The sequence below is a fragment of the Cornus florida genome, unplaced genomic scaffold, assembly GCF_030987335.1.
Source record: "Cornus florida cultivar Cherokee Brave unplaced genomic scaffold, ASM3098733v1 CherokeeBrave_3.0.0_Hap2_Chr01, whole genome shotgun sequence".
In the NCBI taxonomy this organism is placed as follows: domain Eukaryota; kingdom Viridiplantae; phylum Streptophyta; class Magnoliopsida; order Cornales; family Cornaceae; genus Cornus; species Cornus florida.
Window position 1 is genome coordinate 103,735,115 of NW_026775571.1, and position 24,862 is coordinate 103,759,976.

General features: G+C 35.6%; 1 protein-coding gene across 1 annotated transcript; it reads left to right on the plus strand.

Moving 5' to 3' along the window:
- The first annotated feature begins 9,803 nt into the window (after positions 1–9,803).
- LOC132279474 (subtilisin-like protease SBT5.6) lies at positions 9,804–24,673 on the plus strand. The gene is made up of 10 exons (XM_059781464.1): positions 9,804–10,104; positions 10,324–10,340; positions 18,393–18,585; positions 18,965–19,153; positions 21,220–21,331; positions 22,184–22,745; positions 22,869–22,966; positions 23,047–23,401; positions 23,701–23,914; positions 24,141–24,673. The coding sequence occupies exons 1-10, from the start codon at positions 10,056–10,058 to the stop codon at positions 24,671–24,673; spliced, it is 2,322 nt and encodes a 773-aa protein (XP_059637447.1). The 5' UTR covers positions 9,804–10,055.
- Positions 24,674–24,862: the final 189 nt, after the last annotated feature.

Sequence of the window (24,862 nt, forward strand, 5' to 3'; positions counted from 1 at the left end):
TGATCATTTTCTCTATCTATATGTCTATGTATGCTAGAGTAGATGCTCACCTCTAAATTTAATGTTATTGATGCATGTCTATGTGTATTAATGCCTTTTATCTTGAGATTGTCAAAATATGAAGTTCTTAATGTAATGCTCTTGTTATGTCTCTAGATGGTTCATACTTATTCCTTGATGGATTGTGTTTCTCTTTTAAGTAGTGTAGTGTTAGTTGGGGAAATAATTCATGCTTGTTCTTTGATGTTCCATGCTTTTGAATGCAAGAAGCATATGCTCTAATATTGTGGTGTAATGGAATTTTGAGCTTAATGAAGGATTAATGACTAGTTATGATATGTTGTATCTTTCACATGTGTTTAGACAATTTATTCCTCTCCCAATAGATATTTTGTACCTCTCACATGATGTTTAGATAATGCATGTTTAACTAAATCATCCTTATGGATTGCTTGGACTATGAGCTTAATGAAAGGTTCAATGACTTGAATTGTTATTTTGTTATCTTCACATGATGTTTAGACAATATATTCCTCTACCAATAGATGTATTGTGGCCTCACACATGTTGATTGAGACAATTTGCACTTGTTGAGTCACCCTTACCAATTGAATTTCTTTTACACACACAACATTGTTGCAACACATTCATTTCCCTCATTAGTCACTTGATTATGGTTTGGAATAGTATTGTTTGGTGGTGATCTCTACACCCCAAGACCTTTCCTTCTTACTTACTCTTTATCTTATTGCATTGCTTTATTATAGTTTAGCTCATTTAGTATAATCAACCAACCAATCAATTGTGTGATCACTCGACCTACTAACCCTAATTACCATAGTTTCACAATTCGATACACCATTAAATCCCTTGGGACGATCCCTACTCGCCCTATCTATATTTTATATAGAGAAAGGTAGTAGTGGCTTTCTATAAATGTAAAACTTGGCCACCTCCTAAATCACAACTCTTCAAGCTTTGTTGGTTGTGGCGACTCCATCAAGGAAGCCAACAACAAGTTTTTGGCGCTGTTGCCGGGGATTTTAAATTGGCAACGTCGAATTGTGAAATTCAATTAGGATTAGTACTCTTTTGATCGTGTCTTTACTTTCTTTTTATTTCCTGTTTTTTATTTTTTTATTTTTTTTTTTGATTACTTATTAAGTTTGTTCTTCATTAACAAGGTGCATTGAGCAAGGAGCTAGCAAAGAACTTCAAAGCTAAGGAGCAAAGCAAGCAAAAAGGAAAAAAATGCTAAAAATGAAGAGTTGCTAAATTTTTTTTTGCTAAGCTAAGCTTTTAAATTTGGAGTTGAAGTGCTAAAGGACCATTGTGAGACCTTCTTACTCAATCTCCTTAGTTAAATCGGGGGCCCACGTGGTGGCATTGCATATCATTGAAAGCATGGGAGTGTGGTAATTATTGTATATGGAGGAAGTTGTTGATATTTGACTTGTTGTGGAGGAGAAGTGTTTGTTTGATTGCTTTGTTGTGATTTGTAGTCTTTACTTGATCATTCACTCTAGGCATTCACATGGAAAACCTAGAGGGTAATCTTGACTACCTAGACCCGCATTTCATGCAAAACATCCCTCCCGATCAATACGGTCTCGGAGCTCAAGCTCCAATGCCTCCAATGGTACTTCGTGACTATTATGATCTCCATGCATACCATGCACCTTCTTGTATCATGTTGCCTAATTTCGAGACAAATCAATATGAAATCAAGCCCGAAACTATTCAATTGTGTCCACTTTTCTATGGTCTAAATGATGAGGAACCTTATAAGCATCTAAATGAATTCTTTGAAATATGTTCCACCATTAGATACATGAATGTTCTGGAGGAAGTGATTAGACTACTCCTTTTCCCTTTCACACTCAAAAGCAAGGCAAAGCATTGGTTCAATACTTTGGAAGCAAATTCTATAACTTCTTGGATGCAAATGCAAAATGAATTTTTAAAAAAATTTTATCCCATGAGTTTGACCAATGCTATACGTACTTCAATTAGAACTTTTTCTCAAAAAGAAGGGGAGTTATTACATGAGGCTTGGGAAAGATTGAATGACTTACTAGGGAAATGCCCACATCATGGCATTCCAAAATGGCAAGTGGTTCAATACTTCTATGAGAGCCTATCCGACATTCATAAAGACATTGTTGATACATCATGTGGAGGATCATATTTTGGGAAACATGAGGATGACATTTGGCAACTCTTTGAGAAGATGAGCGAAAACTCTTTACAAAAATTTTATACTTCTCAAATTGACCATGAAAGAAAAGAGAAGAAGAAAAATTCTCAAGTTTGTCAAATAGAGAGTTCAATGGGAATTGTAGTCGAGATTAAAACTCTTTCTCAAAAGTTTGACCAATTCTTGTTAAATAAAAAACCGGCTAACAATTCATATCCTCATCATCATACCTCTCAAATGTATGAGCCTTGTATGACATGTTCAAGTGTTTTTGACACTACTTTTGATTGTCCCCACGGACATGCTTATAATGAACACTATGAACAAGTCAATGCTACATTTGCTCATCCCTATTCCAATGCTTATGTTCCAAGGTGGAATGAACATCCAAATTCTTTTTAAGCTCAGAATTTTCAAAACAAGTACATTCCACCTCACAAGAGAAATGAAAGTTTTTAAGGGTTCACTCCTTCATATCATCAAAGAATGAATAATTCTTCACATCCTCAAATGTATGAATTCCAAACGGAGCATCATCCTCCTCATGCACTTCATAATAATTCTACATTTGAAGATAAGGTTTTAATGGCTTTGGATAGCCTAGAGAAGAACACAAATTTGTTGCATTCATACTCTCAATCTATATTAAAGTTAGGGTCCCAAATCGGGATCATAGCTAATGCATTGAATGCAAGGGAAGTGGGTAAGTTACCTAGTCAACCCGAGAGGAACCCAAAAGCTCAATTTTGTGTGGAGGCAAACTCTACATCGGAGAATGCCTCATAAGTTCAAACACAAGCAATCACTACTTTGAGAAGTGGTAAGCAAGTTGATAATAAGGTTGAGTTGCCAAAGGAGGATAGTGAATCGGTGCAACCAAATGTTGTCACTCATCAAAATTCCAATTCCATACCTATCTCTTTGGATGAGAATGTTCCAAATCGGAATACTCAATCTTCATTATCTTCTCAAGTGCCAAAATGTCATGAGCCAAAAGCTTCTTTCCCTTATGCTTTGAGAGAAACCTCGCCTCAAGAGAGGCAAGATGGGAAAATACTTGACATGATGGATGTTTTCAAGCAAGTGAACATAAATCTTCCCCTCTTAGATGCAATTAGGCAAATGCCGCCTTATGCCAAATTCTTGAAAGATCTTTGCACACAAAAGAGGAGGAACAAAGGACAAGGTCTTAAGAAAGTGTTCATCACGGAGCAAGTGAGCTCCATTCTTCAACAAAATACTCCACTCAAATGCAAAGACCCCGGTGCTCCAACCATTTCATGTGTAATTGGAAATCACGAGATCCGTAGAGCTCTTCTTGACTTAGGTTCAAGTGTTAACTTGATTCCTTATTCTGTGTATGTCCAATTGGGGTTAAATGAGTTAAAGCCAACCTCGGTGGTGCTTCAAATGGCCGATAGATCCGTCTAAACACCTAGGGGTATGGTTGAGGACATCCTTGTCAAAGTAGATAAATTCTACTTTCCGGTTGATTTTGTAGTGTTAGACACCGAACCGGTTGCTAATCCCACTACCCAAATCCCAATCATCTTGGGAAGACCATTCCTTGCCACCGCCAATGCCACTATCAATTGTAGGTCCGGAATCATGGATCTTTCTTTTGGCAACATGTTGGTCAAACTCAATGTTTTCAATGCAAGTCGACATCCCATAGATGAAGATGAGTGTTATGTTATTGATGTGTTAGATGAGGTTGTTGAGGAATCAATTCCCACAATGATCATGAAAAAACCGCTTGAGGATGATTTCTCATCTCTTTTATCCGATGATCCTCTTGCCTCATGTCTTCTTGAAATGTATGAGAGTTGTGGGTTTGATAATGAAAATTCAATCAATGAAGTAAGCAATATAATGGAATCCGTAGCAAGTTTGAATTGTCCACTATGGAAAACTCCAATTGAGCCTCTTCCTTCACTTTCTAGTACTCCTCCGGTTCCATCTTTGGTATCTCCACCAACTCTTGAGCTAAAAACTTTGCCTTCTAATCTTAAGTATGCGTTTCTAGGTCCTCACGACACTCTTCCGGTTATCATCTCTTCAAGCCTAGATGAGGACCAAGAAAATGCTCTTCTTAATGTACTTAAAGAAAACAAAGAAGCTATAGGGTGGAGTGTGCCGGAGCTTAAGGGAATTGATCCTTCCATTTGTATGCATCGTATACTCATGGAAGAGGATACAAAACCCTTTAGGGATGCCCAAAGGAGATTGAATCCTAACATGAAAGAGGTAGTTAAGAAAGAAGTAGTGAAGCTTTTGGATGCCGGAATCATCTACCCAATCTCCGATAGCAAATGGGTGAGTCCTACACAAGTAGTTCCCAAGAAGTCTGGAATTACTGTGGTTGAAAATGCTAAAGGTGAGGAAATCTTTAAGCGCACCACCAACTCATGGCGTGTGTGCATTGATTACCGAAAATTGAATGCCGCCACTAGAAAGGATCATTTCCCTTTGCCCTTCATTGATCAAATCTTAGAGAGATTGGCGGGGCAACAATACTATTGCTTCCTAGATGGATATTCCGGTTACAACCAAGTGGCCCTTGACCCATTAGACCAAGAGAAAACCACTTTTACATGTCCATTTGGTACATTTGCTTATAGACGGATGCCTTTTGGTTTGTGCAATGCTCCTGCTACATTTCAAAGGTGTATGATGTCTATCTTTTCGGATATGGTGGAAGAGTATCTTGAGGTCTTCATGGATGATTTTTCTGTTTTTAGGTCTTCCTTTGATGCTTGCCTCAAAAATTTGGACTTAGTGCTTAAAAGATGCCGTGAAACAAACCTTGTTCTTAGTTGGGAAAAGAGCCATTTCATGGTTCAAGAGGGAATTGTTTTGGGTCACGTCATATCTAGAAGAGGAATTGAGGTAGATAAGGCGAAAGTTGAACTTATCTCTGAACTACCCCTACCTTCAACGATGAGGGAAGTTCGCTCTTTTCTAGGTCATGCCGGCTTCTATCGCCGCTTCATCAAGAACTTTAGCAAAATCGCTAGACCTTTGTGCAATCTTCTTGCCAAGGATACTCCTTTCGTCTTTGATCAAGCATGCCTAGACGCCTTTCATAAATTGTGCACTTCATTGTCATCTGCTCCTATCATTCAACCTCCTAATTGGTCTTTGCCCTTTGAAATTATGTGTGATGCTTCTGACTATGCCATGGGGGCATTTTTGGGCCAACGAGTAGGTAAGCTCCCTTGTGCCATATATTATGCAAGCAAAACCTTCTCAGGAGCTCAATTGAATTATTCCATTACCGAGAAGGAATTACTTGCTATAGTATATGCTCTTGATAAGTTCCGCTCTTATTTGCTAGGATCTAAGGTTGTTGTTTACTCTGATCATGCTGCATTGAGACATCTTTTAACAAAGAGGGAAACAAAACCTAGATTGATTAGATGGATTTTACTCTTCCAACAATTCGATTTTGAAATCAAGGACAAAAAGGGCACCGAAAATGTGGTTGCTGATCATCTTTTTAGATTACAAATAGAGCCTTTCCCTAGTCCTCCAATTCATGATTCCTTCCCGGATGAACAACTTTTTCAAGTCTCAAATGGAATAATGCCTTGGTTTGCTGATATTGTGAATTATTTGGCAATAGGCAAGCTTCCAACCTCTTGGTCAAAGAACGACAAAAATCGTTTCTTTGCCAACATCCGGAATTACTATTGGGAAGACCCTGTTTTATACGCTATTGTCCCGATCAAATTGTGAGAAGATGCATTCTGGAGAGTGAAATCCCAAGTGTCCTAGTGTTTTGCCACACACTTGCATGTGGTGGGTATTTTAGTGCAAAGAAGACCGCCCTAAAGGTTCTTCAAAGTGGGCTCTTTTGGCCCACTATTCATAGTGATGCCTACAACTTTTGCAAGTCGTGTGAGAGGTGTCAAAAGATGGGAACAATGTCTAAAAGAGATATGATGCCATTAACCAATATATTGGTTGTTGAAATTTTTGATATTTGGGGCATTGATTTCATGGGTCCATTTCCCATGTCATATGGTTATCAATACATTCTTTTTGCCGTTGATTATGTTTCTAAGTGGGTTGAAGCTTGTGCTACCAAAATGAATGATCACTCCGTGGTCATTCAATTCATTAAATCCAATATCTTTACTCGTCTTGGTATGCCAAGGGCTATGATAAGTGATGGAGGAAAGCATTTTTACAATCAATTCTTGAGGCAATTATTTCTTAAGTACTCCGTCACTTACAAAGTAGCCACTCCCTACCATTCTCAAACAAGTGGACAAGTTGAAGTGTCTAACCGGGAAATTAAGCATATCCTTGAGAAAACGGTTAACACCACCTGGAAAGATTGGTCAAGAAAGCTAAATGATACTTTGTGGGCTTACCGGACGACATATAAGACTCCCATTGGCATGTCCCCTTATAGAATTGTTTATGGGAAGCCTTGCCATCTTTCGGTTGAGCTAGAACACAAAGCCTTTTGGGCAGTTAAAAAGCTCAATTTTGACCTAGCCAAAGCCGGAGAAAATAGGCTACTTCAATTGAGTGAATTGGAAGAACTAAGGCACAATGCTTATGATAATGCCAAGCTCTACAAAGAAAGAACCAAAGCCTTCCATGATAAGCATATTGTGAAGAAGTCCTTAGAACCCAGTCAAAAAGCTTGGCTTTTCAACTTTAGGTTAAAACTCTTTCCCGACAAATTGAGAACCAAATGGGAAGGTCCCTATGAAATTATCTCGGTTGCACCGCATGGAGCGGTAGAGATACAAGACTTGAAGAAAGGGAACATCTTCAAGGTGAATGGGCAAAGATTGAAACCATACATAGAGGGTCAAGTCTTTCAAAGACATTTAGAGGCTGTAAATCTTATTGACCCGGTGTATGAACATATTGATGAAGATTTTGATAAGAACTTAAAAACATCTTTTGAGTTAAATCCAACAAGTTTTTCCAAGAACCATTTGTTAGGTGGAACTCAAAACATTTCTCAACCCAAAAAGGAGGGGATGCATCACAAAATCTTTGATCCGGGCTGAAAGAGCCCAAGGTCTTGCTAGAGACGTTAAAGACTAGCACCGAAACTCGTAGGATGTCAAAACCCTATTCCTCCCTCATTTCTATCTTGCATTTTGATTCTTGCGAAGTCTAGATACTGTTTTTGTGGTTCATATACATTGGAAGGAACTGAGTAAGGGATTGCATGAGCATTCAAGTCATTTTGAGCATTTAGGCATAATTTCGATCGATCCAAGTTTTGGTTCGATCGATCCAACTATGGACTTGATCGATCCAGCTCTCATTTTGCACCCAACACTTAGAAAAATTTTGGACCTACATCCAAATTCCAAAATGCATGCTCTCAGGATCTCTAAATTTTCAAAAGTTCGATCGATCGTAAACCATTTCGATCGATCGAACTACCTTTCGATCGATCCAACATGTGGTTCGATCGATCATGAGTCCCAACACTTAGAAAAATTTTCAGGCTTCATCCATTTTTCAAAAATGTATGCTCTCGGGACTTTTCAAAATTTTTCATGTTCGATCGATCGAATTCCAAGTTCGATCGATCCAAGGTTCCAACACGTGTCAACTCTTGAGCCCTTAAACTTGTACATTCTTTATCCTCTTCGATCGATCGAAATCTTTCTTCGATCGATCGAAATATTGCATCTCATTAATTTAATTTCCTTTGATTTTTCAAAATTCAAAATTCAAATTCAAAATAAAAAAAAATAAAAAAATTTAGAGTGGAGACTTAGGTTCGATCAATCGAACTCGATCGAACTCTGCATATCGTGCTTTTAAAATAAAACCGAGTTGGATCGATACACTTGGATCGATCCAACCTCTAAACAAACCCTAACCCTAAGTCTCCCTTTCTCTCAATCTCAAGCTCAATCCAGCCAACCTCCATCCCAATCATCTTCCCCATTTCCGGCGAGGCAATTCTGCCAAGGATAAGCTCCATTTTCATCGCGGCTTTGCCCCTTCTCTCTCATCTCATCTCTCTCGGTTTAGAGGTAAACCGAATGCAATTTTCTTGATTCCAAGCTTAAATTGATGCATGTTATTGATTGTTTATGTTAAATCATGTTCAATATGTATGAATCATTCATTGTTGAAGCTTCAATTTCATGATTACATGCTATATAAACACACATGCATTCAGCCGAACCAAAATTGGGGGTTTTTGATTTGATTTGAAGTTGGGGAGTGTTTGGATGTTGTTGATTATATGAATGGTGTGTAGATGGGCCCTTAAACACGTTTGTGTGGGCCCCGTACTCTAGATCTCACAGATCTGCGACTTTTCAAATTCGGCATTCGCACAGTTCGATTGATCGAACTTGTGCTTTGATCGATCGAAGTAGTGAACTTCATTTCACTACCTTCGATCGATCCAATCTTGTGTCGTCTTCATGCTATCTTTATATGCACAATGCCTGTGATATTCCATATTGGATGCATTTCATAGATTCATGTCATCTATATTTTGTCTATCTTATTTGACATGAATATTTCTATATTATGCTTCAAATTATTTATTCTGGTACTGATTTCCATTGCAAGTTTTTCTGTTTGCAGACCATGGATACAAATGCCACTTCTTCTGCTTCTGCCATTTCTGAGCCTCATGATCCGATGCCTCGCTTTGAAGAGCGATTTTAGATTCTTGAGGATATGCTAGTTACCCTTAGAGCTAACTTTGCTACCCTTCGTCTGACTCTAGTGGCTGCCCTCAGGAATGAAATTGCTTGCCTGCGTGGAGAGATACTGACTGCTATTGAGGGCCTCACCAGCGAAATCCACACAGTCCACCTTACGCATCCCGCTCCCTCTATCTGATATCTTTCTATGCTCTATATCTCTGATATGCCTCTGCCACATTTGTGATACTTTTATTTTTGTAGCCAGACCTATCGGCTTTGACTCTGGATGTACACCATAGTGACTTCAGTGAGAGAGTGCTGCCCAATTTTTCAGGACCACTCTTACACCTCTCTCTCTATTCTCTATTTATCCCATTTTACACTTGCATCCCGATCATTCATGTCTAAAGCACTGGTATATTCTTTCCTTTATTCTCTTCACACATTGAGGACAATGTGCAGTTTAAGTTTGGGGGTATTGGTGGATGTTTCAGTGTTGCTTTAAAATTCAAAATTTGAGCATGTCTTGTGTATTTGAGGGATATTTCTATACTTGGTCCATTTCTAGCTATGATTTTGATCTTTTGAGGACTATATTGCTTAAAATTTAAAAATTACTTGACTTGAGAGTCCAATACTCCTTGTATGCCTTTTGAATGCCATTTAGGAGTAAATTTTTCAAAAAAAAAAAAAAAAAAAAAATTACTATCATGCTTGCACTTGTGGTCCACATCATCTTGATTCTGTGATTGTTTTGAGATTCATTCTAGGATTCTACACTAGCACCGGCGCACGCTAGCATTTAATTGTGGGGTACATGCTTTGTTGATTATTGAATTGGTTATATCCCAATTGGGCTAGTAGTGCATTGAAAGCTTTCATTCTTGATAAAGGTGGATAACAACCCCTTTTCATTGAGTAGCCGGGATTCTTGCTTCATTAAGCAGTGAACTTCTCGCGCCGAAAGGTGGAGGGCCCAAACTCTAGGTTAATAATTGAAAAAAAAAGAAAAAAAAAAGAAAAAAGGAAGTTGCAAAAGCAATAAAAGTGAGGACTTCTCCCAAAAGGCGAGAAGTGGGAAATGATTAGATGGTTGTTGTCTTGATTTGTAGCCTAGTTGATTTGAGTTTGTAAGTCCGTTGGGGTGTTTTAACACCTAATACCCTAAAGCCATCTGGTTTGGGAGTCATTGACCTAAAGCTCGCTACATGAATCTTCTAGAAAGCTTAAGAGATCAACACATTATACAATATTTCCATCTTTGATCCTCAATAAAAAAATTAAAAAAAAGAAAGAAAAAGAGTGAAAAGAATAAGCGCACCTAGAATAATAAAGCTTTAATAAAAGGTCCACTCTCTTATCTTGATGATCGGTACTAGATTTGTGTGCTAGTTTGAGGGTAAGGATGTGATTACTTCTCTAGTTGGCTAAGATAGGAACACACTTGATGCCGGACCTCTCACATGGATTCTAGACTTGTTTCGATTTTCATGATCATTTTCTTGATATGTAGAGGACCATACTTGCTTGCTTGATATTGAAATTTTGGGAGATTGCTTAGAAACGATTGAAAAATTGCATACTTGAGGTAGTTTTTTCCTAATGCTTGTTTGCAATATTGGTGCCTCTTTTGAAAGAATGAGCTTAATGTTTGTGGGTACCATTTCTGGAAACCCTCACGAGACTTTACTCATCCACTAGGGGTAACCTAGGGGTTTAAAAGGCTTGTTGCATATGCTAAATGCAATCGTGTTCCCTAGGAAAATGGTGTTATCATTTTACTTGCTTTCCAGTTTATACTTGTATAGTTGTTTATTTCATTCCTTTACTTCTTAGTTCATTGCTAGGGACTAGCAATATTTAAGTTTGGGGGTGTGATGAGCACTGAAAAGTGCGTATTTAAACCCGTTAAGCTTAAGCATTCTAGTACCTTTATCTATCTTACTTTGCCGTTTTAGACTTATTACGTGTTATTTATATTTTCAGGCACTAATCCCAAAATTGAGCTAGCTCAGCCAAATAAGAGCTTAATTGAAACAATCCTGAGATAAACCAAAGGAGGGAGCCAAGTGGAGAAAGAAAGGAGCAAAAAGGAATCAAGTTGTGCAGCTGAAAAGTTCAATCGATCCAACTTAGAGTTCGATCGATCAAACATCTATGATCGATCACAGTACTTCTCGATAGATCCAACATTGGCCTTTGCTGAAATTCCAAGTTCGATCGATCGAACATCACCTTCGATCGATCGAACCCTATGTTGTCCTATTCAAATGATTGATCTTATCCACAGTTGTACGCCTACCAACCACTTTTGTCTTTTTCCCCATAAATATCTTGAAAATATCCCAGCCTTGTCATTATCCGGAGGAGTCAGACCACTTCGATCGATCTAAGATGCAGTTCGATCGATCGAACCCATATTCGATCGATCCAAGTTAAGGTTCGATCGATCGAACTTCCTCCAGCGAGAAAAAGTTAAAGTCCAGCTCATTTATTCCGTCCTTCATCCAATGATTGGAGAATATGGCTTGCACGACCACAGCTCATCATGGGGTGTATTTGACCTACCTATATAAGGAATATGATACACTTTTTGAGGGAATCTCTTGTCACACATTGAAAATCATCTTGGAGGCTATTCTTGGAGAGGAAGAAGGGAGGAAGCTAGAGGAACCTTTGGAGGAGACCTTCATCATCAAGGAGCAGATTTTCACCATGGATTTAGCCCTTGAGGGTTGGAGCTTCATCATTATGAGTGGCTAGACATCCTTTTGGGGCTAGAGTTAGCCCCAAACATGCTTTCTTTACCTAATCTTGTGTAATTTTGAGGGATTTGTGTTGTAATGCATATTTTGACTCTTGAACTTATGAAGATCTTGATTATTCATTGAGTTCTATGGATTAATGCTTCTAATTTATCATTTTCTCTATCTATATGTCTATGTATGCTAGAGTAGATGCTCACCTCTAGATTTAATGTTATTGATGCATGTCTATGTGTATTAATGCCTTTAATCTTGAGATTGTCAAAATATGAAGTTCTTAATGTAATGCTCTTGTTATGTCTCTAGATGGTTCATACTTATTCCTTGATGGATTGTGCTTCTCTTTTAAGTAGTGTAGTGTTAGTTGGTGAAACAATTCATGCTTGTTCTTTGATGTTCCATGCTTTTGAATGCAAGAAGCATATGCTCTAATATTGTGGTGTAATGGAATTTTGAGCTTAATGAAGGATTAATGACTAGTTATGATATGTTGTATCTTTCACATGTGTTTAGACAATTTATTCCTCTCCCAATAGATATTTTGTACCTCTCACATGATGTTTAGATAATGCATGTTTAACTAAATCATCCTTATGGATTGCTTGGACTATGAGCTTAATGAAAGATTCAATGACTTGAATTGTTATTTTGTTATCTTCACATGATGTTTAGACAATATATTCCTCTACCAATAGATATATTGTGGCCTCACACATGTTGATTGAGACAATTTGCACTTGTTGAGTCACCCTTACCAATTGAATGTCTTTTACACACACAACATTGTTGCAACACATTCATTTCCCTCATTAGTCACTTGATTATGGTTTGAAATAGTATTGTTTGGTGGTGATCTCTAAACCCCAAGACCTTTCCTTCTTACTTACTCTTTATCTTATTGCATTGCTTTATTATAGTTTAGCTAATTTAGTATAATCAACCAACCAATCAATTGTGTGATCACTCGACCTACTAACTCTAATTACCATAGTTTCACAATTCGATACACCATCAAATCCCTTGGGACGATCCCTACTCGCCCTATCTATATTTTATATAGAGAAAGGTAGTAGTGGCTTTCTATAAATGTAAAACTTGGCCACCTCCTAAATTCACAACTCTTCAAGCTTTGTTGGTTGTGGCGACTCCATCAAGGAAGCCAACAACAGAACACTATTATATGACCTCTATTCTTGTGTCCAGCAGGGCTCTGCCAGATACCACACAACGAGATAGGTTGAGAATATACAATAAACCATTACATCTAAGACAAGGGAATAACAATTTATAATCTACTAAAGCATGAAAACCAATTGAGTTGTCTCAATTGCTCATAGTTATATAATCAAGAAAACATTATATATTAAAATAAAATCTTAGAGTTAAAACAATCAAACCATAATATCAGATTGGGTTACATCAGTGCCCTAAGAGAAAGATTAGCTACTTATGACGATGTTGGATGTCATCTGTGTTGGAGTTATCTCCATCGTCACGGACGGTACTTTTCTTTTCAGCATCTTCACTTTCAAGGTTGTAGAAACCCTAAAAGTCACCACGGTACCAGCCTTCTGAATAACACCGTAAGAAGAACTGGAAATTTTTGGACCTCTTCTATTAAGGTTTACGCCTTCTTTTATAGAAGAAAATAAGGATCTGGTGGGCTTTTAGGTCTTCTGGCCCATCTGGGATAAGATACGGCTGATAAAGAGAGTAATCCCGTACTTTAAATCTGACATGTCATGGAAGGCTCGAGTTTTAGGAACAGAGGCTCGAGCTTTAAGGTTCAGGCTCGAGCTTCTTTGGATTGATGCTCGAGCTTCAAGAATTGGTGCTCGATCTTCACATTGACACTTAACCAATTTTCTTCTACTATTTTCTGAAGCGTCTTTTTCTTCAACACTTAGAATATTTTTTGGATTGAAATCAGTTAACATTGCTCGATCCAAGCTTCATGGGCTCGAGCAATAAGTACCAAGCTCGATCATTTGGGACTCCAGGCTCGAGCTTCAATGAATGGTGCTCGATCCTGAAGGTAAGGCACGAGACCTGGGAGCATAGCCTTTCAATTAAAATCAACTTTTCAACTTCCGATGCCTCATGCTTGAGCTTGAGGGTCAAGGCTTGAGCACCCTTAGGTAGGGCTCGAACATCCTAAGGTAAGGCTCAAGCACCAAGGTACAAGGCTCAAGCTTTAATGCCTTGTTGACTTTTCTTCTTTTCTTTGTTGTGATGCTCGAGCCTTAACACTTGGGTTCGAGTTCCGGGGCTTGAATTTCTTCAAACTTCACCATTTAAGCTCTCGGCTTGCTCTGAATGACTGGCAACGACTCTGTAAGTTTCGATATCATTATAAAGTTCCGGTTTTAACCATTTCTCTGGGAAAGCACCTGTAAACATACATTAAACATAAATCAGTCTAAATATGGATAGAAGTATCACTTTAGGCCTTAACATACGTATATTTAGGGACTCGAATATGCATATATTCAGCGCTCATCACACCCCTAAACTTACATATTATGTTTGGGCTCGAATATGCATATATTCTTATCATTTTACAATTTTTCTTGAGCTTGGCATGCCTTGCCTTTTATTTACAATGAGAATCAGCCAAATCTATGATGTTTTATTACAATCAGAATTCAAGAGCAAGGATAGGATGCCCTTTGTTTTGACAAGAGATGAGTACATGAAAAAGCAAGGAATTCAGATACTTGAAAAGAGATGGCAAGTGAAATGATCAGTTTTGAAAGAATTGAGAGTTCTAAGTTCCCTAATTACGACATCACTAATCTATATATAGTATATTTTAGCAAGTCATGCTTTATACAAACTTCTGGTGAAATTTAACTGCAAAGGTTATGGATAATGAATGTGACTTTGTTATGAGTTTATTATATTTGGGAACAGATGAAAATCAAAAGTGGAGAGTTTACACCATTGGAGACAACATCATTTGGTTAAAAGTTCGTTCTCCTGACTACTCACATAGATATGTATGGACTTCACGATATGATGAAACCCACACATGCTCATGTATGTGATCGGAGAGTAGGTTGTCGTCAATTACATATTTTTTAATTTGAAAGATAAAACTTGAACAAACAAGAGTTTAAAGTAACTTTTTGAAAAAAGTATCCAATGAGTATTTAGGATTCTTGAATAACAGTTACTAGTACATGAAAACTTTTGTTCTTTTCCTTTCTTCAAAATGGTGGTGATAATTACTTGAAAAAATTTCTCTCATGTATCGAATTATTATTTGAATTTTTTTTTTGAATGTTCTCACCTGATTTTCAAACTCTTTAGCAAAGATGTGAGATGAGAGTCTTTGTCCTTAGACTTGTCCTCTTCGTTGAAAACTTATAGTTCATTGCACAAAATAAGAGGTTAATTAAAGTATTTACATTAAAATTTATTGTTACTGACCAAACTGCCCTTTAGCCTTTAAGAAATGGTGTGCATACGTAGTGTAATACTACAACAATTGTAAATTTGATGAGATGGGATTTTTAATATAATTGTAAATGTTTTTCTTAAAGCTTCAAGTTTACATTTTAGATTTTTCTAATTGCGGATTTGAGTAGTTTTTCATTTCTTTTTAAAAATGCTATACAAGCCGAGTGGGCATGGTCCAGGTTTTTTTAAAATCAAGTGAAGTAATATTAAAAAAATTACTAATTAAATAAACTATTCAGTGTGATCTCAAAGTTTTTCGTTTATTTGAACTATAAGCTCCACATCGCATCGATCAACAAAGGTGGAATTAATTTGACTAAACATGTCAATCTATAAGAAAACTTGAGTTTTTTTTTTTTTTTTGAAAGGTAAGTATATTAAATAAGAACAAATGTACAGACCCATTGTTGGGCCGGGAAACAAAATAAGGCCTAAGCCCATTCTGATTACAATAAGCCGAAGCTTAGCCCAAGTTAAGTGAACCCAAAGCTATTTAGGACAAAAATATGATTTTTTATTTTTAATTTTTTTACCCCACCAAACTATATATTTATAGTGGTCGATAATTAACATCTATAATCAATTTAGAAGTGTGCCAAAAAAAAAAAAAATTATATCAGTCAATTTAGAAGCAACATTAATTAAATTATTTGGAAGCAATATTATTATTATTATTATTATTTTGGAAGTTAAATTATTTGAATGTTGGTTGCAATGGAGAGCTTGAGTTCATTTGACTTGCAAATGGTATATGTTTTAAATAATCAAATTTAAAATATTTTCTAAACCAAATCCAATAATTATCTACCAATGCTTCAACTTTTTGTGAGATAATTGAAGCTTCATTGCATGGAGTTGCATGCATGGGACTAGTGAGGAGTAGGTTTTTTTTTTTCCTTTAAAAAATATTATTGCTAAATATTGGTACTCCAGACAACAAATATATATATACACACACACACACACTTTTTACATAAACATGTCTCTCTCACCCACTCATGGTGTTTATAGAACATTTAAAGAAACGACACTATGGCTATGGCTTTGGTAATTAAGAGGAAACAGTATTTATATTTTCTTTTCATGTGCAGGTGCAATATATATCAATATACTGAGCCTTTTTGTCAACACTCGTTTCATTATCACATGAAACAGTTTTTAGAATCCATATTATACATTAATATATACGTTAGCTAGGTTCTCCCTCTCTTCAACTCACTATTGATCTGAAACCCTAAATATTAATCATCTCTTCCTTCAACTGACCTTTACCACCTTCATTGCTTGTCACCTCCTCCATTCTCAAATCCTAATATATTACATCCAATCTTTAGAGATAGTTCTAGCTGCCTCATTCGTTGCTTGCCATCTTTGTTGCAACCCCATTTCCAAAATGATTTAAGAGGCCGACCAATTAAATACACTATAGGAATTCAAAATTTTGAAATTTATCATCACATGTTACAATCTAAAGCCAAATTGATTTCCTTAAACTCCATTGATAATTGGAGTCTTACAATTGTGGTTAATTAACTATGTTTGGGCTAATTGTTTAGCTTCTTCTTTGTAACGGATTGTAATATGAAGGATTTGCAATAGAAAATCTCAAACGTATAAAGAAAAAAAAAAAGAAAAAAAAAATCCTTTTGGATGATCCGCAAAAAGATCCAAACAAATTTTATTAATTATTTAAAAAAGTTTTTGACACGTGTCATGTTTTTATTAGTCCATGTCAGCATCAGAAGGACATTCATACTTATGCGGCCTGAGGCAAGTATTGTTCTAATTAATATTTACATAAAAGAAAAGATAATAAAAATAATTTAAATAAGAGATGAAATTTTTAATAAAAAAGAGTAAAATAGTCTTTTGTGATGGAGTTGTCCTTAATTGCAACAAATCAATAGTTCAGGAAGGTAATTTTTAGTTCATGAAATTATTTGCAAAAGGATAATAAATTAGGGTTTTTTTTTTTTTTTTTTGCTCTTAACCCTATTAAAAAGTAATACTACTACATAAACTATTCAATGTGATTTTAAAGTTTTTGCATTTGTAAATTATAAACCTGGCCTACTTCGACTTGATCCACAAAGGTGGTATTAATTCTAACTAAACATGTCAATCAAAAAGAAAACTTCAGCTAAAAAAAATTGATGGTGAAGAAAAGTATTTATTTATTTATTTATTTTTATTACAAGACAAAAAAATATTAGAAGTTAGATTAATAGGTGCAGAGAGTCGAAGTTTGGCACTCCAAAATTCATCGGAGACACTAACTCACTAAACTATCAAAGCATGTACATAGTCAAGAAAAGATGACTATAAGAAAATTCGCTGTCTTTTACCAAACCAAGTCATTTCTAAAAAAAAAAATTATCACTAAATTTGGGCTTCATCTACAAAAATCCTTCCTAATTTGGTGGTACGAAGGATCCTTCGCACACTTATCAATCTATATTATAGTGATAATTAACTTCTATAATAATTCTACAAGCAACAATTAAATTATTTGGATGTTGGTGGTATGACAAAGCTTGAATGCTACAGATGAAAAGAAAAAAAATTAACGGCTGAATCATTCAAGGGGCGGAGTTCATTTGACTAGGAAATGGTAAATGATTTATTAAATAATCAAATTAAAAATATTTTCTAAACCAAATCTAATATTTATCTACGAATGGTTCAACATTTTGTGAGATAATTGAAGCTTCATTGCATGGCGTTGCATACAACTACTAACGAGTAAATTTTTTTAAAATATATTATTGGTACTCCAAACAACAATATAATGTATATATACGTGTGCGTGTTTTTACATCAACATATCTCACGCACTCATGGACATGGTTGGTGTTTCCATACCATATAAAGAAACGACACTATGATTTGTTAATCAAGAGGAAACAGTCTGAAAGATTTATCAACATTTTCTTTTCACGCGCAGCTGCGCAGACATATATATATATAAATGTACGTTTGTTGATTAGTCATATATGTAGTTTCTATTTGAATAATTAACCTACACATATTGGCAAAAACCCAAGTTTAATTGTTTATATAAAGGGCATATTTATAAAGTTAAGAACAAATTATCAAACCGCTAAACCAGTCTCAGCTTGTCAGATCAAAATGATGAAACATTCCATTGTATTTTGTGTTCTCTTCTTTCTTCATGTTTTTGGCTCATTTGCCCAACGCCAGGTTCAATATTGCTTCTTTATATATATATTTTTCAATACCATATATATATATATATATATATATATATATACATATACATACATACTTTAATTTTGTGATATATACATGTAATTGCAGGTTTATATAGTATATGTTGGAGAACATAGCGGGGAGAAAACGTTACATGAAATTGAAGAAGCCCATCACTTGTATCTTCTCTCAGTAAAGAATTCTAAAGAAGAAGCAAAAGCTTCCCTTATTTACAGTTACAAGAACATCATTAATGGCTTCTCAGCATTGCTCACCCCAGACGAAGCTGCAAAGTTATCAGGTATATATGTACTTGTTTTTCCCGGGTAAACAGATATATATATATATATATATGTACTGACATATATGTTAATTTATGTAAAGTAGTGGTCAGAATATCTCTGTTTGTTCTTCACATGGTGAAATTTCTTTGTCCATCTTTACTGTAGACATAGACCATACGATCAAACCAGTAAACCTTTGTATATTATGCGGTGCATGATTTACATATTTATGTCATTTCTTGACTACAATATTTGTGCTTGTGGCAACAGTATAATATATATGAATGTTTATATATGCTATATATGTACATATAATGTGTGCTTTGTGCATGTATTTTATACTTTATGTGGTTAGAATTCAATTATTTATGTGCTTAATTAGTGCTTGTTTAACAGAAAAGGAAGAAGTGATTTCAGTGTTTCGAAGCCGTCCAAGAAGATACAGTCTTCAAACCACAAGATCATGGGATTTTGTAAACTCACTTGAAGCAGCAGGAGATTCATTGAACAATGCAAATAATTTCGGAGAATTACAGCATAAAGCAAATTATGGAAAAGATGTCATTGTTGGGGTCTTGGATAGTGGTAATCTCAATTGAAAGAACTTACTGCATTTATATATTCTTCAATTTATTTCGATCTATCCTTTTTTTCTTTCAGTGAATCATCAATTCTATTTTATGATCATTCTTTTAATACCAGAACGCAGTTTTTTTTTTTTTTTTTTTCCTCTAAAGAAATTAAAGAAGGGCTATTTTAGTATTAGAGACTTTATAGGGTCACCGGAGTTGGTCTTAAGAACCCATAAACTCAAGGCAGAACCCATAAACTCAAGGCACAATACGTCAACTTTATCATTACTCCCAAAGTCAATCCTTGTGTGTATTATTTTTTATTTTGTTTTTATAAAACTATCAACTATTATACATAATAATAATAATAATAATAATAATAATAATTTGAAACAAACTTAAATTAGACCTATTCTATTCTCTTAATTATGCCCTGTATTTTTTGTTTGGGAAATTTTTAGATATGTTATAAAATACTATATAACAACAATCATCAAATTTAATCCAATAATGAGCCTAGAATTTAAATAACATAAATAACTCAATAATAGAATATTAACTTAATAATATAAAATTTATATGACAATAGAATTTAAGAAAGTAAAAGGACAATAGTAAAATAAGAATGAAAGAGCCAGCTTGATGAGGCAATGTTTAAACATTGACTTAAAGTTGATAATCCTTCATTTCATGCAGGTGTCAGCTCCAAGAAACAATCAGTTTACATTGACATCTCTACTATGTGCACGACCACATAAAAATTAGGTCTAAATCTATGTGTATCAAGTTAATAAGTAAAACACAACTCCTCCTTTCTACCGTGTATGGGAGTGTAAGTGACTTTGATAAACTTTAACAAGGGATTTAAAAGAAATAAACACTATACTATCTAATATATTTAATATAACCTTAATATAATACCTTATTATTATATTAAATCCTATTTATATTTTATATTAAAATATCTATAACAGTTTTTACAGACACCCACTTGCCCAACATGAAACTAAGAATGGGAATTTGTATTCACGGGTTATAATTGCATCATGTCAATATAAGGATATTCTATTAGATAGATAAACCCAAATTCGACCTATTTAATAATTATGTTAGGAACCCTTAACACTAACCTGATCTATTTATTAAATGAGTTAATGTGTTAACCTATTTAATGACCTGTTAATCAAAACGAGACATTTAATATTCAATCAAATAATAAATACTAAAACAATTTGTCACAATTAACCCAAATATTCAAAATAAGAAGAAAAATCATAAAGCCTAGTCAATGTTTATGTTAAAACGGTTTAAGTATCCATATTAATTGGGTTTAAGCAGGTAACATATTACATAGGTCATATTCATAATTATGACATGTTGAGTTAAATATGTATAAATGGATTACACGTGTTGAACCCCCTTAATCCCAACCCGATACGGTTAACTAAACGGGTTAATTGTATCAATCCATTTATAACTCGAGTCTGTTTAAGATCAACTCAAGCCCACTTATTTTGAGTCGTGTTGACACGTCATGTTATAATTTGTCACCCCAACAAGAATCCTTGACTTTATATATATATATATATAAATTGTCAAAAAAAAAAAACCCACTTACTCATTTCTCTTGTGAGGACTCGACCCTTACCTCCCCGTTCCCAACTCATTTGTCAATTTACCGGCGGCTTAAACTTTCGAATCAAAGTCTCTCCAGTGGAATGGTAGTTCGGTTCCATCGCATTAAGAAAGCACCTTACAAAAAAAAAAAATTTGTGATGTTCCTCATTTCATTTTTTTTTTTTTTTTGTTAACTTAAAACTTCAATAAAACTTGTAAAAAAAAAAACTCATTTACTCATGCTCATTTTGCTCTGTAGGGATTCGAGCCCTCACCTCCCATGCAACCCATATTTGCCTATTTGTCCAAAACTCAAACCCTCACCTCAAAAGGAAGAGAAGATACCACTAATTGTAATATAAAAACTCACTTTTAACCTTTGTCCAATGGGGGACTGGATTCATCTCCTAACTCCCAACTCAAGAATTTATATTACTCGTTGACTGTGTGTTTTTGTACCAGGTGTATGGCCAGAGTCGCAGAGTTTCAGTGACGAAGGGATGGAGCCAATTCCAAATTCATGGAAAGGAATCTGTCAACATGGAGTTGCCTTCAACCAATCTCATTGTAATAGGTGATTTTCCATTCTTTCACACGCACACACATATGTCTCATTTTAATTCTTATTAATTAGCCATAGAACAGAGATTGCTATTTCATTTTTCATTAATAATTAGTTGGGTGTTCAAGGACCATTATATTTTTTCCATTCTTTTCCCTTTTTCCTTTCCTGTAGCATTTTGTAGATATGAGACATTAAATGTTTCTTAAACTACCGTTCCCATTCTCAATTAGGGCACAATTAACAAAAGATCAATTTTTAAGTGCAAAAAGTTCATAGAAAGTTTGCATGGTATTTAGAGGTAGAGTTAAAAATACACAGATAAATACATCTGAAGTGTTGTAATTTGATGTAGTATAATAGAAGATTTTGTAAGATGAACTATATGTGAATATTCTTAATTAAATTGATGGATAACAAACACGAAAGTGGGAAAACGAAATGGGTAGAGTCAGATTATCTGTAATAATCGTAAGTAACATCAATCAAGATAACCGTCTGTTACGAAGCACCCTATTGGCTCCTAGGAATTTGGAATTGGAAAAAATTCAGTTTAAACTTTGATGCTAATGGAAGGTACAGATAGCCTATGATGCATGAAATTAAAGACACAGTTGTAGATGGACAAAAGTATCAAGAAGAATAAAAGGTTAGATCAAATTTGTTCAGTTGCCCCAATTAGTTGAGTATCATGTTCTACTGCATCACACAGGTCGAAAATTACTTTCTATGAATCCCTGCAGCTAACATATGATCTCAAGCTAATATGATGAAATAAATTACCACCTTTACACCTCTTGTAAAAGATGACTTTGTTGTTCATTTACATTACAAACTTTGTTTTTTGTGTGAATATCATTGCAGAAAATTAATAGGTGCTAGATACTATTTAAAGGGTTATGAAGCATACTATGGTCGTCTCAACGATACAGAGGACTATAGGTCACCCCGTGACAAGAATGGCCATGGAACCCACACAGCTTCTACAGTTGGAGGCCGACAAGTTCCTAACATTGCAATGTTTAATAGATTCGCCAATGGTACAGCCTCCGGTGGTGCCCCACTCGTGCGTCTTGCCATCTACAAAGTATGTTGGCCGATCCCAGGGAAGCCTAAAGGGAATGGAAACACCTGCTTTAATGAAGACATGATTGCAGCCTTCGATGATGCCATTGCCGATGGTGTTGATGTGCTTAGCATCTCCATCGGGGCATCCAATCTTACTCCATACACAGAAGATGGGATTGCAATTGGGGCATTACATGCCATGAAGAGAAACATTGTTGTGGCATGTAGTGCTGGCAACACTGGCCCTGCCTCATCAACTGTCAAAAATGTGGCACCATGGATCCTCACTGTTGGGGCAAGTAGCATAGACCGAGTCTTTAGCTCGCCTGTTGTGTTAGGAAATGGCATGAAAATTGAGGTAACACTCACTCATGGAACAAATTCTAAACTCCAATAGAAAAAGAAAAGTACTTTTTTGAACATTTTGTTGATTTTCTTTCCTAGATTTTCACCATCTTATTTGTTTTGTAACCTGTTATAGGGACAAACGATAACCCCATATAAGTTGCACAATATGTACCCACTGGTCTATGCAGGAAATGGAGAACTACCTGGCACAGTTACGAATAGAACAACGGGGTAAATATTCATTTGCCTTTGTTCTTGATTTTTGGATTGTTATTTTGTATTCCTAATGACTTGAATTTGTTAATCTTCAGACAATGCCTTCCTGGTAGCCTCTCCCCAGATTTAATGAAAGGAAAGATTATTTTTTGCTTGAGTGGAAACATTGGAAATGCTGAAAAAGGTTTGGTGGTGAAAAGAGCTGGGGGTGTTGGTATGATTGTAGAGAACCCTGAGAATGGCATCGGAATATTAGTTAATGCTCATTTACTTCCTGGAACAACAATATTTTCCAACGATTCAGCTACAATTCTCAATTACATAAGCACTGATAAGAATCCAATGGCAACAATAATCCCAGCGCGAACAGTTCTTAACACTAAGCCAGCACCATTCATGGCAGCTTTCTCGTCCAGAGGTCCAAACGGCCTTGATCCTAATATTCTCAAGGTAATTTATAGTACTAATTAGTGTTCAGCTTATAGGTGCCATAACAATATAAGGAAAGAAATGCTCAACTAACATATGTCTATACAACAGTGAGTCTTGACAATGCTTGCAACTTTTAAGTATATTATGAACCATTGATTTGCAACTACAAACTCATTTTTCACACCTAAATTTGCAATTTCTTTTCGAAGAACTATATTTATTTTAACATCGTATCACTTGTATTTAAATTTAATGACCACCAACTTAATTGGTTTTTTGATTTCAAATTTAATGATCGCCTACTTGATTATTTGCAGCCTGACATTACTGCTCCAGGATTAAATATCTTGGCAGCATGGATTGAGGACACCTCCCCCACATATTTGGCTGATGATCATCGAGTAGTCAAGTACAACATTCTCTCTGGCACTTCCATGTCCTGCCCTCATGTGGCTGCTGCAGCTGCACTCGTCAAAGCCATACACCCTGATTGGAGCAGTGCGGCTATAAAATCTGCTCTAATGACCACTGGTACACAAACATATCTATAATAGTAAAAAGTGCAAGTACACGTGAATGTGCCTTTTGCATGGTTTGTCACACAGAAAACAGTTCTCAAGAACCCGAAAAAACAGAAAATTGTTTTTCAGGCATATTTTTAACCGAGTTTTAAAAAAACAGTACTCTACCAAGCAGGCAATGTTCACGATTATCACAATCTAGTGTGTTGATTACTGCTATTATTTTTCTTTTGCAGCCGGAGTAAACAATAACATGGGGACGCAGATGACAGATGCATTAGGGAATCTCGCAACCCCCTTCCAGTATGGAGCTGGCCACTTCCAACCAACAAAAGCAGCTGATCCTGGTCTTGTTTACGACACCACTTACAGGGACTACCTTATCTTCCTCTGCAATTTTAGTACTGGTGTCAATAAATTTGAACCATCATTTCAGTGCCCAGAGCAATTGCCTTCATCAAGCAATCTAAACTACCCATCCCTTGCAATTGCCAAACTCAATGGCACCATGACTGTGAACAGGACTGTCACAAATGTCGATAGCAGTGGAGGTGTGTACACTTTGACAATCGAAAAACCAGTTGGATATTTGGTAGAGATCTCTCCAACAATTTTACAATTTAACCATTTAGGGGAGAAGAAGAAGTTCACCATTACAGTCAAAGAAGAAAGTGGGATGAATAAAACAGGTGAATATGCATTTGGTTGGTATGTGTGGAGTGATGGGATTCATATAGTAAAAAGTCCCATTGCAGTGTCCTCAGCATAGCTTTGTTGTAGCAATTCTGTATCTTTCTTATGTCTTCTTTTATTTTCCATTTTTTCCCCAAGGAATATACCCAATTTTTTTAAAAAATTCAATTTATTTTATTTATTGGTGTTAATTTTCTTTAATTTATGGAAATTTCAAGTCTGATTATTGATTTGGTTTTTTATCTGGATCCAATCAATCGGTTGG

Bases quoted from the DNA above. Each gene is read 5' to 3' on its own strand.
- LOC132279474 (XM_059781464.1), top strand. From the start codon at position 10,056: ATGAATCTTCTAGAAAGCTTAAGAGATCAACACATTATACAATATTTC. The intron at 19,154-21,219 runs GTAATCTCAATT...TTTTTGTACCAG, and splicing joins TGTTGGGGTCTTGGATAGTG to GTGTATGGCCAGAGTCGCAG. The intron at 23,915-24,140 runs GTACACAAACAT...TTTCTTTTGCAG, and splicing joins ATCTGCTCTAATGACCACTG to CCGGAGTAAACAATAACATG.